At 44.3% G+C, this 16,758-nt stretch overlaps 1 protein-coding gene across 1 annotated transcript; it reads left to right on the top strand.

Moving 5' to 3' along the window:
• The first annotated feature begins 195 nt into the window (after positions 1-195).
• Positions 196-14,396, top strand: LOC112222386 (transmembrane 9 superfamily member 4). The gene is made up of 17 exons (XM_024385174.2): positions 196-273; positions 2,344-2,457; positions 2,759-2,858; positions 3,069-3,225; positions 3,326-3,458; positions 5,285-5,408; positions 5,589-5,704; positions 6,081-6,263; positions 6,437-6,569; positions 6,752-6,833; positions 7,251-7,326; positions 7,441-7,524; positions 7,973-8,148; positions 8,313-8,376; positions 10,426-10,545; positions 10,713-10,802; positions 10,919-14,396. The coding sequence occupies exons 1-17, from the start codon at positions 238-240 to the stop codon at positions 11,066-11,068; spliced, it is 1,938 nt and encodes a 645-aa protein (XP_024240942.2). The 5' UTR covers positions 196-237; the 3' UTR covers positions 11,069-14,396.
• The last annotated feature ends 2,362 nt before the right edge of the window (positions 14,397-16,758 follow it).

Below are 16,758 nucleotides of genomic sequence, written 5' to 3' on the forward strand. Positions count from 1 at the left end.
CAACAGATGCATATCTGTATTCCCAGTCATATGTGAAACACATAGATGAGTGCCTAATGAATGTATTTCAATTGACTTATTTCCATATATGAACTGTAACTCAGTAAAATATTTGAAATTGTTGTATGATTTGTTTATATTTTGTTCAGTATAAATTGCTGTCACTAGATGACACTAGCTAACTAGCTAGCACTATCAACACATTTTGCTGCTAATGGGGATCACGTGACGTCACGAATGACACGTGTATTCAAGATGGCGGCCGCGGCGATGGTAAGTGAACAGGAAAAATATATATATATTGTTCTTCCAACATCTGTTGCAACATCTACCTTCAAATAGAAGCATGTGGTTGTGTTAATATGCGACTGTACTTTTTTTTTTACCACGTGAAATTTAGAGTCATGATTTAACGACATTTCTATGAGCTGTCTCTCTACATTGATTTGTCAACGGTGCAGCAAGCAGGGGATGTTGACGACGCTAAGCCAGCTTGTCCGCTACTGCTAACTAGTTCATGTCAGTTCAGCCCAAAAAATACAATGTACCTGAGTAGCTAGTTACCTAGTTCGTACTTTGTATATGGAACAAACATGACATGTATTTCAATTGCAGTTTAGACACAGTTCATTAATAATCTCGTTGTGACAGCGTTAGTAGCCCTTTGGCGTAGCTAGGCTAACGTTAGCTGGCTTTGCCAACAACACAACCATCGTTCTCTAACTTGCCTAGCTACGTACACGCTTGCTAAAAGTTGTACTGGAAATGCGAAACATAGGTAGCTTGCTAGTTAGTTTTTATGTGGCAGCTAGTTAGTTCGAGGACCAGAGCCCAGACAAAAGGGGGCAGTTTAACTAGGTAATGTTAGATGGTTAATGCTAACTAGTATGTGGCTGGCAACTTGTTAGCTATGCATTTCCGGGTTGATTTATGTATTCTATAAGCTTAACCAAAGAGTGTCCTTTCTTAGAGTAACTATCTAGCTGCTGTTGCTTAGTCGACATGTCTCAACCATCTATTTTATATAACTGCTAGCTATTATCAGTGTGGAGATGTTTTCATGCACTCATTCGTATACAGAGGTATGTCACTCATTATTCATTTGAGACGAGATTGATATGATGCATTGGGTTTTTAAGTTTGTTTTGTTATTGTTTTCATCATCAACGGACTGCCGAGTGGCGCAGCGGTCTAAGGCACTGCATATGTGCTAGGCGTCAGGTAGCCTAGTGGTTAGAGAGTTGGACTAGTAACCAAAAGGTTGCCAGATCAAATCCCTGAACTGACAAGGTAGAAATCTGTCATTCTGCCCCTGAACAAGGCAGTTAACCCACTGTTCCCCGGTAGGCCGTCATTGTAAATAATATTTTGTTCTTACCTGACTTGCCTAGTTAAATAAACAAAAATGAAAAGAGGCGTCACTACAGACACCCTGGTTCGAATCCAGGCTGTATCACAACCGGCTGTGATTGGGAGTCCACAATTGGCCCAGCGTCGTCCCGATTTGGCTGTTGTAGGCCGTCATTGTAAATAATAATTTGTTCTTAACTGACTTGTCTAGTTAAATAAAAGTTACATTAAAAAAAAACATCTACATTTACCTTTTCACGGTGTTCATGTTTCCCTGTCACATAAATGCTCATCCTCACCCCTCCCAGACCAGTGCAATATGAATGGTTTTGGTCATACATTCATGGCTAGTGGTTGTGTAAACAAGCACTCCACACAGGAAAGGAAAATCAGGCTTGACTGGTGTGATATTAGTTAAGTGAAAGGGTGATATCCATCTCTCACTCTGTACTAATATTTGACATGCAGTTGTGTTACTGTAACAGTAAGTAAACCAGAAGATCCTGTTCAAACATTAGGAGTGTTCCTATACAATCATTGGGATGTGTAGACATAGTCTTTCATTTGTGACTGGTTAGATCTAGTCCTATGTAAAGTACAGTCTCAAAGTTGTGTCTAAGTCATCAAGCCACCTTGGATTGTACTGGGTGTGTGTGTGCCCAGAAGGCTAGTAAATTTGGATTTGATTAAGATCACGGCCTCTCTCTCTCTCTGTGTGTGTGAAACATTAGTCCCACCTTTACATATCCCAAAGGCATCTCCAGTCCATTGATTTCTTAATGTCTAAAGCAGCTATGTGGCAACAGGGTTGTTCAATATCAATTAAAATGTGTAAACTCTGAGCAACTCTTATCTACTGAGTGTTTTGGTATTCAGGTCCAAAAAAAGTCACCTTCTGACCTCCTTCTGCCAGGGGCAAACATTTTAGTTCTAATCAAAAGCTTCTTCGTATAGATTGACCAACTAGTCCATTGACTGTTTGTTGTGTTGAAGGAGACGTGGTTGGCCCTGCTGCTGTTGTCCATGTTGCCTGGAGGGGTCCAGCCCTTTTACGTGCCTGGAGTTGCTCCTATGAACTTCCACCAGAACAGTGCTGTAGAGATTAAGGTAAGTTAAACAACCAAACCTTTTTAGCCTAGTTCTAGCCCTCTTATGCTTCATCAGGTATATAGTACTCTATTCTGCCTTGGCTTGTTGTGGTTTCACTAAGTTAGCATAGTTTTTTTTGTGGTTTTCTAGGTATGATGAACTGTGTTATTGTCTAAGCTTGATAGATGGACTAAAGCTTGTTAGCTCCAAGGCAGACTGGGGTGGATACTAGTATTGGTTCTGTAGCCTATTGGCATGCGTTTGGCAGGTCACGCAGTCAGTCACTCAATTGAATGTGGCCCACTGATTTCCCCCCCAGGCTGTGAAGCTGACTAGCTCCCGGACTCAGCTTCCCTATGAATACTACTCCCTGCCCTTCTGTCAGCCTGATAAAGTGGTCTACAAAGCAGAGAACCTGGGTAAGTAAGCAGCTCTCTCTGTTCTCCTCACATGTAGAAGTGTTGTTCTATGCATCTTGTCATCGTTTGGAAGGTTTACTGTGTTGTGTACAGTGTTCTAAAGCATTGATTTGTGTTGTCTTTGTATGGGATTCATAATAATCTGTTACGCATAAAGACCCACGCCATGAACTCCTACTAACTGTGTGTTTGTGTGTGTGCGTGCTATAGGGGAGGTGTTACGCGGGGATCGTATTGTGAACACCCCCTACTCGGTACTCATGACCCAGGACAGGAAGTGTAAGGTGGTTTGTGCCAAGCTGAAACTCAACGTGCAGCAGAGCAAGCTGGTGGCTGAGCGCATCCAGGAAGAGTACTATGTTCACCTGTGAGTACCCTTCCTTCCTCAATACTCTGTCCAGTAGTCAGGTGACTGTGTAAGTAAGATGCTGCTGTAGGCTCCATGTTAATCCTGTCTATAAACTCAGCATCGCAGACAACCTCCCAGTGGCCACGCGACTGGAGTTCTACCCCAACAAAGAGGCAGAGGAGGAGAAGGATGTGGTGAAGGATGTTCAGTTTGAACACGGCTACAGACTGGGCTTCACTGAGAGCAGCAAGGTACAGAACCTCCTTGCTAGTTAAAGCATGGAGAGGGAGTATGGACACATCTGTATGAGATTAGGGGAGTGGGAACTCTGAATTTTGCTTGTCTATTACAGAACAGCTCTTGTTGTCCAGTAGTTTAGTGTATAAACCTTTGCGTTCTGTAGTCTCTCTACTATAGTTCTACCTACATACAGTTGAAGTCGGAAGTTTACATGCACTTAGGTCAGAGTCAGTAACTTGTTTTTCAACCACTCCACACATTTCTTTTTAACAAACTATAGTTTTGGCAAGTCGGTTAGGACATTTTACTTTGTGCATGACAAGTTATTTTTCCAACAATTGTTTACAGACAGATTATTTCACTTATCATTCACTATATCACAATTCCAGTGGGTCAGACGTTTACATACACTAAGTTGACTGTGCCTTTAAACAGCTTGGAAAATTCCAGAAAATGATGTCATGGCTTTAGAAGCTTCTGATAGGCTAATTGACATCATTTGAGTCAATTGTGGATGTATTTCAAGGCCTACCATCAAACTCAGTGCCTCTTTGCTTGACATCATGGGAAAATCAAAAGAAATCAGCCAAGACCTCAGAAATAAAATTGTAGACCTCCACAAGTCTGGTTCAACCTTGGGAGCAATTTCCAAATGCCTGAAGGTACCACTATCATCTGTACAAACAATAGTACGCAAGTATAAACACCATGGGATCACAGAGCTGTCATACCGCTCAGGAAGGAGATGCCTTCTGTCTCCTAGAGATGAATGTATTGTGGTGTGAAAAGTGCAAATCAATCCCAGAACAACAGCAAAGGACCTTGTGAAGATGCTGGAGGAAACATGTACAAAAGTATCTATATCCACAGTAAAACGAGTCCTATATCGACATAACCTGAAAGGCCGCTCAGCAAGGAAGAAGCCACTGCTCCAAAACCGCCATAAAAAAAAAGCCAGACTACGGTTTGCAACTGCAGATGGGGACAAAGATTGCACTTTTTGGAGAAATGTCATCTGGTCTGATGAAACAAAAATAGAACCGTTTGGCCATAATGACCACCGTTATGTTTGGAGGAAAAGGGGGTGGCTTGCAAGCCGAAGAACACCATCCCAACCGTGAAGCACGGGGGTGGCAGCATCATGTTGTGGGGGGTGCTTTGCTGCAGGAGGGACTAGTGCAATTCACAAAATAGATGGCATCATGAGGGAGGATATATTATGTGGATATATTGAAGCAACAGCTATCATATATCAGTCAGGAAGTTAAAGCAAATGGGTCATCCAAATGGACAATGACCTCAAGCCTACTTCCAAAGTTGTGGCAAAATGGCATAAGGACAACAAAGTCAAGGTATTGGAGTGGCCATCACAAAGCCCTGACCTCAATCCTATAGAAAAGTTGTGGGAAGAACTGAAAAAGCGTGTGCGAGCAAGGAGGCCTACACACCTGACTCAGTTAGACCAGCTCTGTCAGGAGGAATGGGCCAAGATTCACCCGACTTATTGTGGGAAGCTTGTGGAAGGCTACCCAAAGCGTTTGACCCAAGTTAAACTATTTAAAGGCAATGCTACCGAACACTAATTGTATGTAATTAGTGTATGTAAACTTCTGACCCACTGGGAATGTGATGAAAGAAATAAAAGCTGAAATAAATCATTTTCTGTACATTTCACATTCTTAAAATAAAGTGGTGATCCTAAAACAAGGAATTTTTATTAGGATTAAATATCAGGAATTGTGAAAAACTGAGTTTAAATGTATTTGGCTAAGGTGTATGTAAACTTCCCGACTTCAACTGTAACCACTTGTCCTTCATTCTGTTCTCTCTACTATAGTTCTACCTTCACAACCACCTGTCTTTCATCATCTACTACCACAAGGAGAAGCTGGAGGAGGAGGAAGAGCACAACTACAGAGTTGTACGTTTTGAAGTGGTTCCCCAGAGTGTCAAGGTGGAAGGTAAGTTGAGCTGGTTCTCCACAGTGTCAAGGTGAAGTTACACAGCACCCTGTCCTGTCTGAGGTACGAACGGTTTATTCCAGCCCATTAAACACAGAGACCAGCGTTAGATAATACAGCCGGTGTTTCTATCCTTCCCTTCCTATGTGTTAATTGTCTCCTGTCTGGATCCTTCTACAGACCTGAAGGCTGATAAGGGGTTGTGTACCCTGCCTGAGGCCACTAACTCAGCTCCTCAGGAGATTGACCCCTCCAAGGAGAATGAGGTTCTCTTCACCTACTCTGTCCGCTGGGAGGTAAGTGGCACGGCCCTTCTCTGTGTGGCCCATCTCTGTGTGGCCCTTCTCTGTATGGCCCTTATTTTAGGTCCCAGAGTCTGAGCAACAGTAAAGATTTAGAATTGTTATCTGTAAAAGTGTTGAGACACACTTGAAATAAAATGGGACTTGACTTGGCTAGCTACGTTGTTGGTAGGGGTCCTCTTCACTGAGGAATGTGCTTATTTATGATGGTTCTTTTGTGATTTCTAGGCTCCTGCCTTGATTATGTAATTGCTTGTCTTCTAATGGAAGTTCCTCTAGACCAAGATACCTTGGTCTCGCTGGGACTCTGCCTAAAGAATTATCAATGGCCTGACTTGACCCCCTGTTTGTCTCTCCCTCCTCCCTGTAGGAGAGCCAGGTGAAGTGGGCATCTCGCTGGGACACCTACCTGACCATGAGCGATGTGCAGATCCACTGGTTCTCCATCGTCAACTCAGTGGTGGTGGTCTTCTTCCTCTCTGGGATCCTCAGTATGATCATCATCAGGACCCTGAGGAAGGACATCGCCAACTACAACAGAGAGGATGACATAGTAAGAGACCCCACTCACTCTGCTAGACATGACTTTGGCATTTGACAGCTGTGTGTGTGTGAGAGATTAGGATTTAAAATGTGCCATATGTACACCCTCTCGAGATGAGTATTTACTTCTTGTTGTGGGTAGTGTGTCTCTAAGATATCTTGACCAATGCCTATCTTCGATAGGAGGACACCATGGAGGAGTCGGGCTGGAAGAATGTCCATGGTGACGTGTTCAGACCTCCACAATATCCCATGATCCTCAGCTCTCTGCTGGGCTCAGGCATACAGCTCTTCTGCATGATTCTCATCGTCATCTGTGAGTGTGATCTGTAAACAGACTTCTAGAACCTCGTTTCAAAAGCACTCTTATCTACCAACAGCTGTTTTCACCAAGGAATTGTAATCTCTGGATTTGGTCCAGCCACTACAGCTGGAGACGAAAGCCTGGTTGCCTGTGTGTCTCTGACGTGGAGCTGTTGTGTTTTATCTGTCCTGTAGTCGTGGCCATGTTGGGGATGCTGTCTCCTTCCAGTAGAGGGGCCCTGATGACCACTTCCTGCTTTCTGTTCATGTTCATGGGGTAAGACGAGAGAGAGTCGCCCTCCTTATGTCTCAGGCCCAATCCCAAAATGGACCCCTATGCACTTGTGGAGATCTGAGAGGATGTGTTGGGTGTAAGCGATACGGTAAATCGCTCAACCATGCCGCATCTCTGATAGGCTAGTTGGAACTTTCACCATATTACTTATCAAATCCTCACAAATCTTCACAAGTGCATAGGGGTCCATTTTGGGAATGGGCCTGAGACATAAGGAGGGTGACTCTCTCTGTTTGGGATTGGGCCTGAGACATAAGGAGGGTGACTCTCTCTCGGTTTAGGATTGGGCATGAGACATAAGGAGGGTGACTCTTTCTGTTTGGGATTGGGCCTCTGGCTGTGCTCTGTCTGCTGTCTATACACTGGGAGAGGCATCAATATGACTGTTTTTGCTTCCAGTGTGTTCGGTGGGTACTTCGCTGGCCGACTTTACCGCACGCTGAAAGGGCATCGGTGGAAGAAGGGTGCTTTCTGTGTGAGTATTTCAAATGAACACTATCAATGACTAATGACATATTATTTCTAATCAAACTTCGTGTCCGGTTGCCTACTATTCATGTGTGACTCCGTGTTTCTGCTGTGCCTGCAGACGGCCACTCTGTACCCGGCTGTGGTCTTCTCCATCTGCTTCGTCCTCAACTGTTTCATCTGGGGAGAGCACTCGTCTGGAGCTGTGAGCTAGCTAGTCTCCTACATACAGGCCCACTGTATATCAACACATTCACTGTCTATAGGACCACTGTATAGCAACACATTCACTGTCTATAGGACCACAGTATAGCAACACATTCACTGTCTATAGGACCACTGTATAGCAACACATTCACTGTCTATAGGACCACTGTCTATAGGACCACTGTATAGCAACACATTCACTGTTTATAGGACCACTGTCTATAGGACCACTGTCTATAGGACCACTATATTTGACCCAGAGAGGGCCATTGGTTTTTCACATGAGACATAGAAAATATGTCAAATCCACATGCTTTACAATTCTCCACAATGATCCGGAATACACGTGTTCCCTGAATATCATCAACACATTCAGTCTACCGCCCTCAGAACAAGGACAGGTGTTGTGGACCATATCAACCTGTGACGTCGTCTTCCCCACTCAGGTCCCCTTCGCCACCATGCTGGCTCTACTCTGCATGTGGTTCGGTATCTCCATGCCACTGGTCTACTTGGGCTACTACTTTGGCTTCCGCAAGCAGCCGTACGATAACCCCGTCCGCACCAATCAGATCCCTCGCCAGGTGCCTGAGCAGCGCTGGTACATGAACAAGTTTGTGGGGTGAGTGTCCTTGTCAAGCCTGCCTACTGCTCTGCACCAATCCATGTATACTCGTCTTTTCGTGTAGAACGTCCTCTTATATTCAGTCGTAGAAGTTCATTGAACACAGTCGTTTGGATGAACAGTGTTTTTTTTAAGACATTTTCTCTTTTCCCTTCCCGAAGAATTCTGATGGCTGGGATTCTACCGTTTGGTGCCATGTTCATTGAACTCTTCTTCATTTTCAGTGTGAGTAGAAGTCCTCTCCTATTAGCCTGTTGGAATAGGAATTTCCAGGTGAACAAACAAGAGAGTCAATCAGAAATCATTGCAGTTTATTATATAAAGGTGTCACTGTATGGTGAATGGCTCCGAGCCGTTTTAGCTGTAGAAGATGCATTTTGTTTCTATCATTTCTTAAGACCGACAATACCTTTTGAACATCACGTCAGCAATTACTAACCTCAATTCCGGCTTCGACTTTGACTCATCTTCCCAGGGTTCTTTGTACCGCTGACCCAATCTTTGGGCCACCCAAGAGGAGAAATAGGCGGGGGGAAAGGCAGGAGAGGGGTGTGCTGTTGAGACTTAAGGCGAACGAAAACAGGCCACCGCTGTGTTCAGTCACTTGATAAATAAAACGGATGACCTCCGATCGCGGATTTGCTAACAACAGGACTCTCACAAAAGCAATATGTTTTTCTGAAGATAGCCCTGGAGGGGTATCCAAGTCGATGGGTTCTCCATTCACCGAGCAGACAGGAGATTGGATTCCGAGAACAGGAGATTGGGATTCCCGAGAACAGGAGATTGGGATTCCCGAGAACAGGAGATTGGGATTCCCGAGAACAGGAGATTGGGATTCCCGAGAACAGGAGATTGGGATTCCCGAGATTGGATTCCCGAGAACAGGAGATTGGATTCCGAGATTGGATTCCGAGATCAGGATTCCGAGAAATCCAGAGGGGGAAGTCTCTTCAACAACAGATGGTGTGTTCTACAGCTGCACCATCGAGAGCATCTCGACTGGCTGCATCACCGCCTGGTACGGCAACTGCTTGGCGTCAGTCTGCAAGGCGCTACAGAGGGTAGTGCATACGGCGCAGTCCATCACTGGGGCTTAGCTCCCTGCCATCCAGGAGCTCTGTACCAGGCGGTGTAAGAGGAAGGCCCTAAAAAAATGTCAAAGGCTCCAGCCATCCCAAGTTCCAGTGGCACGTTGTGTTAGCTAATCCAAGTTTATCATTTTAAAAGGCTAATTGATCATTAGAAAACCCTTTTGCAAGTATGTTAGCAAAGCTGAAAACTGTTGTTCTGATTGAAGAAGCAATAAAACTGTCCTTCTTTAGACTAGTATCTGGAGCATCAGATGCCCTTGAGCAAGGCACTTAACCCTAATTGCTCCTGTAAATCCCTCTGGGTGACATTGTCTGCTAAATTATATATATTTTTTAAATGCATCTGGTCAACACTCAAGACTACGGGACAGGATGGTATTCCAGGGTGCGTTCTCAGAGCATGCTCAGGCCAGCTGGCAGGCATCTCTAGTCATTTTCAACCTCTCCTTGTTCCAGTCTGTGAATTCCCCACAAGTTGACCATCATCATTCCTGTCCCCAAGAACTCTAAGGCTACCTGCCACAATGACTAGCACCCTGTAGCACTCCTCTGTAATCATGAAGTGCTTTAAGAGGCTGGTTATGGCACATCAACTCCAGCCACCCTAGATCCAACAGATGATGCCATCTCCACTGTGCTCTACTGCCTGGGCAAAAGGAACACCTATGTGAGAATGCTGTTCATCGACTACAGCTCAGCGTTTAACACCATAATGCCTTTTCAAGTTCATCACTAAGCTCAGGACCCAGGGACTGAGCACCTCCCTCTACAACTGGATCCTGGACTTCGTCATGGGCCAGGTGGTGAAAGTAGGCAACGACACTTCTGCCACGCTGACCCTCAACACGTGGGGCCCTTCGGGGGTTTGTGCATAGCCCCCTCCTCCCTTGGTGGCCAAGCACCACTCCAACTCTCAACTTTGCTGAGGACACTGCAGTGGTAGGCCTGATCACCAACGGCGATGAGACAGCCTATAGGGAAGTGGTTGGAGACTTGGCAGTGTAGTGCCAGGACAACAACCTTTCCCTTTAGCAAGAAAGACCAAGGAGTTGATCCATCATGGACCACAGGAAACACCTCCATCCACATTGATGGGCCGCAGCAGAAGAAGAACCAATCAAATCAGATCTGTGCGTGGCCCTGGTCTACGAGGTGTTTGTAATCTGTTCTCCCTCTGCAGGCCATCTGGGAGAACCAGTTCTACTACCTGTTTGGTTTCCTCTTCCTGGTGTTCATCATCCTGGTGGTGTCCTGCTCCCAGATTAGTATCGTCATGGTTTACTTCCAGCTCTGTGCGGAGGTGAGACGGGGCCCTGCTGTGTGGGTGTATAGATGGGGCTTTTGCATAGTAAAAACGTGTGTGTGTGTGTGTGTGTGAGAAAAGAAGTTCAGAGACAGTGGAACTGGAACGCTCCACGAGTTGTGACATCAGAGTTGCCAACTGTCTTGTCTGTCTGTCTCCTACAGGACTACCGGTGGTGGTGGAGGACCTTCCTGGTATCAGGGGGCTCAGCCTTCTACGTTCTTGTTTATGCCATTTTCTACTTTGTCAACAAGGTAAACATCAAAGACATATTGAGATGAGGTTTGAAAGCGTGCTTAGATTGGCTGGTAGCTGTTTAGATTGGCTGGTAGCTGTCTAACAACAAGTTGATGTTGTGTTTCTCTTCCAGCTGGACATCGTGGAGTTTATTCCTTCCCTGTTGTACTTTGGCTACACGGCTCTCATGGTCCTGTCCTTCTGGCTCCTTACAGGGACAATCGGTTTTTACGCAGCGTACATGTTCATACGGAAGATCTACGCTGCCGTCAAAATCGACTGAGTTTGCTTCTGCTGCTTTTTTTATTTTTTGTTGCCACATTTTCTTGTTCGGTTTTAATTTTTGTCTTCTTCGTGTCCAGCAAACACTGACTTCTGTGTATGGAAGGAAGCATGAGGTGGGTTTTGTGGAACAGTGCCACCCACAGGCATAGGGAGAGAACAGCAAGAGGACGCTGCCTGATAGCTCGACGCTCCCCCCCCCCTCCCTCCGTTATTGGTGTCCACAGAGACAGAGTTCCTCTGGGACAGTCCATGTTTTTCCTGTGGTTCACCTTGGACACAACATGGGCCAAAGCATGTCAATTGAATTGAGTCTCTGTGTGTTTTAGTGTCTGCTTTTTTTGGAAGTTGGACAATCAATGAAGTGCATTGGTTCAGAACTTCACTTTGTTTTAAAATCAGTTCTCTGTAAAGATGTTTTAGTCTGACCTTTGTCTCTGTTTCTTTCTCGCTCTCTCTGTCTTTCGGTCTGTCTGTGTCTTTCGGTCTCTTTGTGTGTGTCTCTCTGTCTGTGTGTTAGTTAGTAAGGTTAGTTTATTTGAGTTTATAATCTTTATTCCAGATGGTTGGGAGGTCACATGGTGGTAATGGCACTAAAAATTATTTTGTTTAGCTTGGAAATGGAAATCTAACATTGGAACAAGGATATTACAATATTCTGTTTTTATTGCGGTTTCCATGTCCTGATGTGACCATTTCAACCACAACTAAAAATCAGAATCTAAATGTTTTTCCTGGAGAGAAAAAAAATCTCTCACATTGAGGTAACCGATTGTGTAAAATGAAATTCTCCTCCGTGATCAATTAATCTGATGTTGCTAGGGAAGTCGAGGCTTAAGGTGGTTGAAATATGAAATGTTATGGAACAAAAAAAAGTACCTGTTGATGGAAAAGTAGTATTTCTCATCTTCAAATCACCTTTTCTAGTTTATGAGCTTTAGCCTTAGGGGAGAAATGACTTGTTTTAAAACGGTTGGACACCATTACATTTACGAGTCAATGTAAACAGCTCCATGGTCTCACTGAACTATGCATTTTTTTTTTTGGGGGGGGTGAGATTGATCTTTTGTTTTGAACACCTAGTTCAGTGAGACACACCTGCTATTCTAACTGAAGTTATTGGTGTTGGTTATCTCTGAGCATCAATGTCTCTACTAGGATCGCCTGGTCCTTCACTGGGTTTACTCTGAGCATCAATGTCTCTACTAGGATCGCCTGGTCCTTCACTGGGTTTACTCTGAGCATCAATGTCTCTACTAGGATCGCCTGGTCCTTCACTGGGTTTACTCTGAGCATCAATGTCTCTACTAGGATCGCCTGGTCCTTCACTGGGTTTACTCTGAGCATCAATGTCTCTACTAGGATCGCCTGGTCCTTCACTGGGTTTACTCTATCTGGCTGTCTTTACACAAGTAGCCCACTTCTGATATTTTCCCCAATTATTGTCAAAAGGGCTGATCTGATTGGTCAAAATACCAATTATTGGCAAAAGAGCTGATCTGATTGGTCAAAATACCAATTATTGGCAAAAGAGCTGAATTGGCCTGCCTGTGTAAACACCGGCTCTGTTACCCAGAGTTAGAGTTTCCCACTGGGGCTTCACATCGTCTTGTAGCTGGAGTTCCTCTGAAGGCTGAGACTGAAATGCTGAACATTCTGCCTGTTGAAACACTGGCCCGACACAACAGATAGAATGTTCCTTTTGGGGTGTTGGGGACTAAAAACATTAAAGACCTTTCTATCTTGGGTATATTTTACTCTGTCTCTGATTACATCGGCAGCCCAATTCTTTAAAGACTTTTTTTTCTATCTAAGATGATCTGATTGGTCAAAAGAGAAGAAGAAAAATATATCAGAATTGAGCTGCCTGTGTAAACGAAGGCTATCAAATGTTATTCTCAGTGCCAGTTTCCCAGGCCCAGATTAAGCCAAGTCCTGCACCAAAAATGATGATCCATGGACCTTTTTAAGTCCAGGAAAAGGTTTAAATAAAATTGAGAGCTGATCTTTCAGGAACATAACCTTCAGGTCAACATTACTACCCCACTAGATTCTTCATCTGTTTTTTTGTTGTTGATTAAAGAGCATAGAAACAGTCTGGTAGAGGTGTGATTTTCACACAGCAAAGGGTATTGGGATAGAACTGCACTGGAAGAGAAAGGGAGGGAAACGGGGCTGAGGGAAAGGGAGGGAACCGGTGCTGAGAGGGAATTACTCCATTCTGGATGACTGATAATACAGTGAACCACTGAATGAATCATACCTCTCTGCCTCCTGTCTCCACTCTCCCTTAACAGCTTATCTCTGCATCTCTCTCACATTCACCGCTACATTATCCCATCAGCCATCTCTACCCTCTACATTATCCCATCAGCCATCTCTCTCACATTCACCGCTACATTATCCCATCAGCCATCTCTCTCTCATTCCCTGCTACATTATCCCATCAGCCATCTCTCTCACATTCCCTGCTACATTATCCCATCGGCCATCTCGCTCACATTCACCTCTATCCCATCAGCCATCTCTCTCGCATTCACCGCTACATTATCCCATCGGCCATCTATAACCTCTACATTATCCCATCGGACATCTCTACCCTCTACATTATCCCATCGGACAGCTCACATTCACCGCTACATTATCCCATCAGCCATCTCTCTCACATTCACCGCTACATTATCCCATCAGCCATCTCTCTCATTCACCGCTACATTATCCCATCGGCCATCTCTCACATTCACCTCTACATTATCCCATCGGCCAGCTCTACCCTCTACATTATCCCATTGGCCATCTCTCTCACATTCACCTCTACATTATCCCATCGGCCATCTCTACCCTCTACATTATCCCATCGGCCATCTCTCTCACATTCACCTCTACATTATCCCATCAGCCATCTCTCTCACATTCACCTCTACATTATCCCATCAGCCATCTCTCTCTCACATTCACCTCTACATTATCCCATCAGCCTTTTCCTCCCCTCTGCCAGTGTCAAAGTGTTCCTGATCCACAGACATACTTCCTCACCTGGGCCCAACAAACAACATTTCAGGAGAGGATTTCTACAGATGTTCTTTTGATTGACATGAGCTGTGTATGTGTGTGAATGACATTCTACTATGTATGTAAATGCAAAGCGGTGTTTTTTTTTTTCTCCTGTTGTGGGGCTCTGACTGTATGTATAAAGATCATGTCATTGTTTTAGCCAAAAGCATGGTTTTTAAGAAACTTTATTTTTCTTTTTTCCCACGTTTTCTTTACAGAATGTCCAGTTATATAATGTATGAAACAATTAAAGTGCTGATTCGTTGGAATTTGAACAAGTCTCCTTTTATCTATTCATTTATGCCATAAATGGTTGTCTGCTGGGATTTTGGGCGTGCTCATTTTACATTCACTAGATAAAGCCAGAGTAATGCTGAAGTGCCATTGTCATGTTGTCTCTATGCTGTGTGTCTTGAGGGTTGGTATCAGATTACACATTGTGTATTAAAACCATTTTTGAGTTTTTACATTTTTTAAAAATCTAATAGCAGTCTGTATCCTGTAAATGTAGGAGAGTGTTCCTATTAGTGTAGGTATACATAAACTCAGCAAAAACAAATATCTCACTGTCAACTGCGTTTTATTTTCAGCTAACTTAACATGTGTAAATATCATATGAACATCAGATTCAACAACTGAGACATAAACTGAACAAGTTCCACAGACATGTGACTAACAGAAATTGAATGTGTCCCTGAACAAAGAGGGGGTCAAAAGTAACAGTCAGTATCTGGTGTGGCCACCAGCTGTGTTAAGTACTGCAGTGCATCTCCTCCTCATGGACTGCACCAGATTTGCCTGTTCTTGCTGTGAGATGTTACCCCACACTTCCACCAAGGCACCTGCAAGTTTCCAGACATTTCTGGGGGGGAATGGCCCTAGCCCACACCCTCCGATCCAACAGGTCCCAGACGTGCTCAATGGGATTGAGATCCGGAGTCTTCGCTGGCCATGGCAGAACAATGACATTCCTGTCTAGCAGGAAATCACACACAGAACGAGCAGTATGACTGGTGGCATTGTCATGCTGGAGGGTCATGTCAGGATGAGCCTGCAGGAAGGGTACCACATGAGGGAGGAGGATGTCTTCCCTGTGACGCACAGCATTGAGATCGCCTGCATTGACAACAAGCTCAGTCCAATAATGCTGTGACACACTGCCCCAGACCATGATGGACCCTCCACCTCCAATTTGATCCCACTCCAAGTACAGGCCTCGGTGTAACGCTGGTCCCTTCGACAATAAACGTGAATCCGACCATCACCCCTGGTGTGACAAAACCGCCACTCATCAGTGAAGAGCACTTTTTGCCAGTCCTGTCTGGTCCAGCAATGGTGGGTTTGTGCCCATAGGCCACGTTGTTGCCGGTGATGTTTGGTGAGGACCAGCCTTACAACAGGCCTACAAGCCCTCAGTCCAGCCTCTCTCAGCCTATTGCGGACAGTCTGAGCACTGATGGAGGGATTGTGCGTTCCTGGTGTAACTCAGGCAGTTGTTGTTGCCATCCTGTACCTGTACCTGATGTTCGGATGTACCGATCCTGTGCAGGTGTTGTTACACTTGGTCTGCCACTGCGAGGAGGATCAGCTGTCCGTCCTGTTTCCTTGTAGCGGTGTCCTAGGCATCTCACAGTACGGGCATTGCAATTTATTGCCCTGGCCACATCTGCAGTCCTCATGCCTCCTTCCAGCATGCCTAAGGCATGTTCACACAGATGAGCAGGGACCCAGGGCATCTTTCTTTTGGTGTTTTTCAGAGTCAGTAGAAAGGCCTCTTTAGTGTCCTAAGTTTTCATAACTGTGACCTTAATTGCCTACCGTCTGTAAGCTGTTAGTGTCTTAATGACCGTTCCACAGGTGCATGTTCATTCATTGTTTATGGTTCATTGAACAAGCATGAAAAACAGTGTTTAAACCCTTTACTATGAAGATCTTGTGAAGTTATTTGGATTTTTACAAATTATCTTTGAAAGACAGGGTCCTGAAAAAAAGGTCTGTTTCTTTTTTTGCTGAGTTAACATGTAGGTTAGCTGCATATACCTGTATGACATCATACTGTAATTAGGGTGTTCAATGGCTTAACTCAAGTAACAAGTCCCTTAGCGGTGTCCAGTCTGTCAAATCATCTGTGTAGAGCAGTGTGGTGTAGTGATCTCTAGGAATGTACAGTGCCTTCAGAAAGTATTCACACCCATTATTCCACATTTTGTTGTGTCACAGCCTGAATTGAAAATGTATCAAATATATATTTTTCTCAATATACCCCATAATGACAAACTGAAAACATGTATTTAGAAATGTTTGCAAATGTAAATACAGAAATATATCATTTACCTAAGTATTCAGACTCCTGAGTCAATACCTTGTAGAAGCACCTTTGCCAGTGATTACAGCTGTGAGTCTTTCTGGGTAAGTCTCCAAGAGCTTTGCACACATGGATTGTACAATATTTGCACATTATTCTTGAAAAAATTCTTTAAAGTTTTGTCGAGTTGGTTGTAGATCATTGCTAGACAGACATTTTCAAGTCTTGCCATAGATTTTCAAGACAATTTAAGTCAAAAACAAACTACCCCACTCAATGTCGTCTTGGTAACCAACTCCAGTGCATATTTGGCCATGTGTTTTAGGTTATTG

Source organism: Oncorhynchus tshawytscha, linkage group LG22 (assembly GCF_018296145.1).
Source record: "Oncorhynchus tshawytscha isolate Ot180627B linkage group LG22, Otsh_v2.0, whole genome shotgun sequence".
Taxonomy (NCBI): Eukaryota; Metazoa; Chordata; class Actinopteri; order Salmoniformes; family Salmonidae; genus Oncorhynchus; species Oncorhynchus tshawytscha.

What these genes read in the sequence shown, in the direction of transcription:
- LOC112222386 (XM_024385174.2), top strand. Translation starts at nt 238, where the DNA reads ATGACACGTGTATTCAAGATGGCGGCCGCGGCGATG. An exon ending in ACAGTGCTGTAGAGATTAAG is followed by an intron (nt 2,458 to 2,758) that starts GTAAGTTAAACA and finishes TTTCCCCCCCAG; the next exon opens with GCTGTGAAGCTGACTAGCTC. An exon ending in GCTTCACTGAGAGCAGCAAG is followed by an intron (nt 3,459 to 5,284) that starts GTACAGAACCTC and finishes TCTCTACTATAG; the next exon opens with TTCTACCTTCACAACCACCT.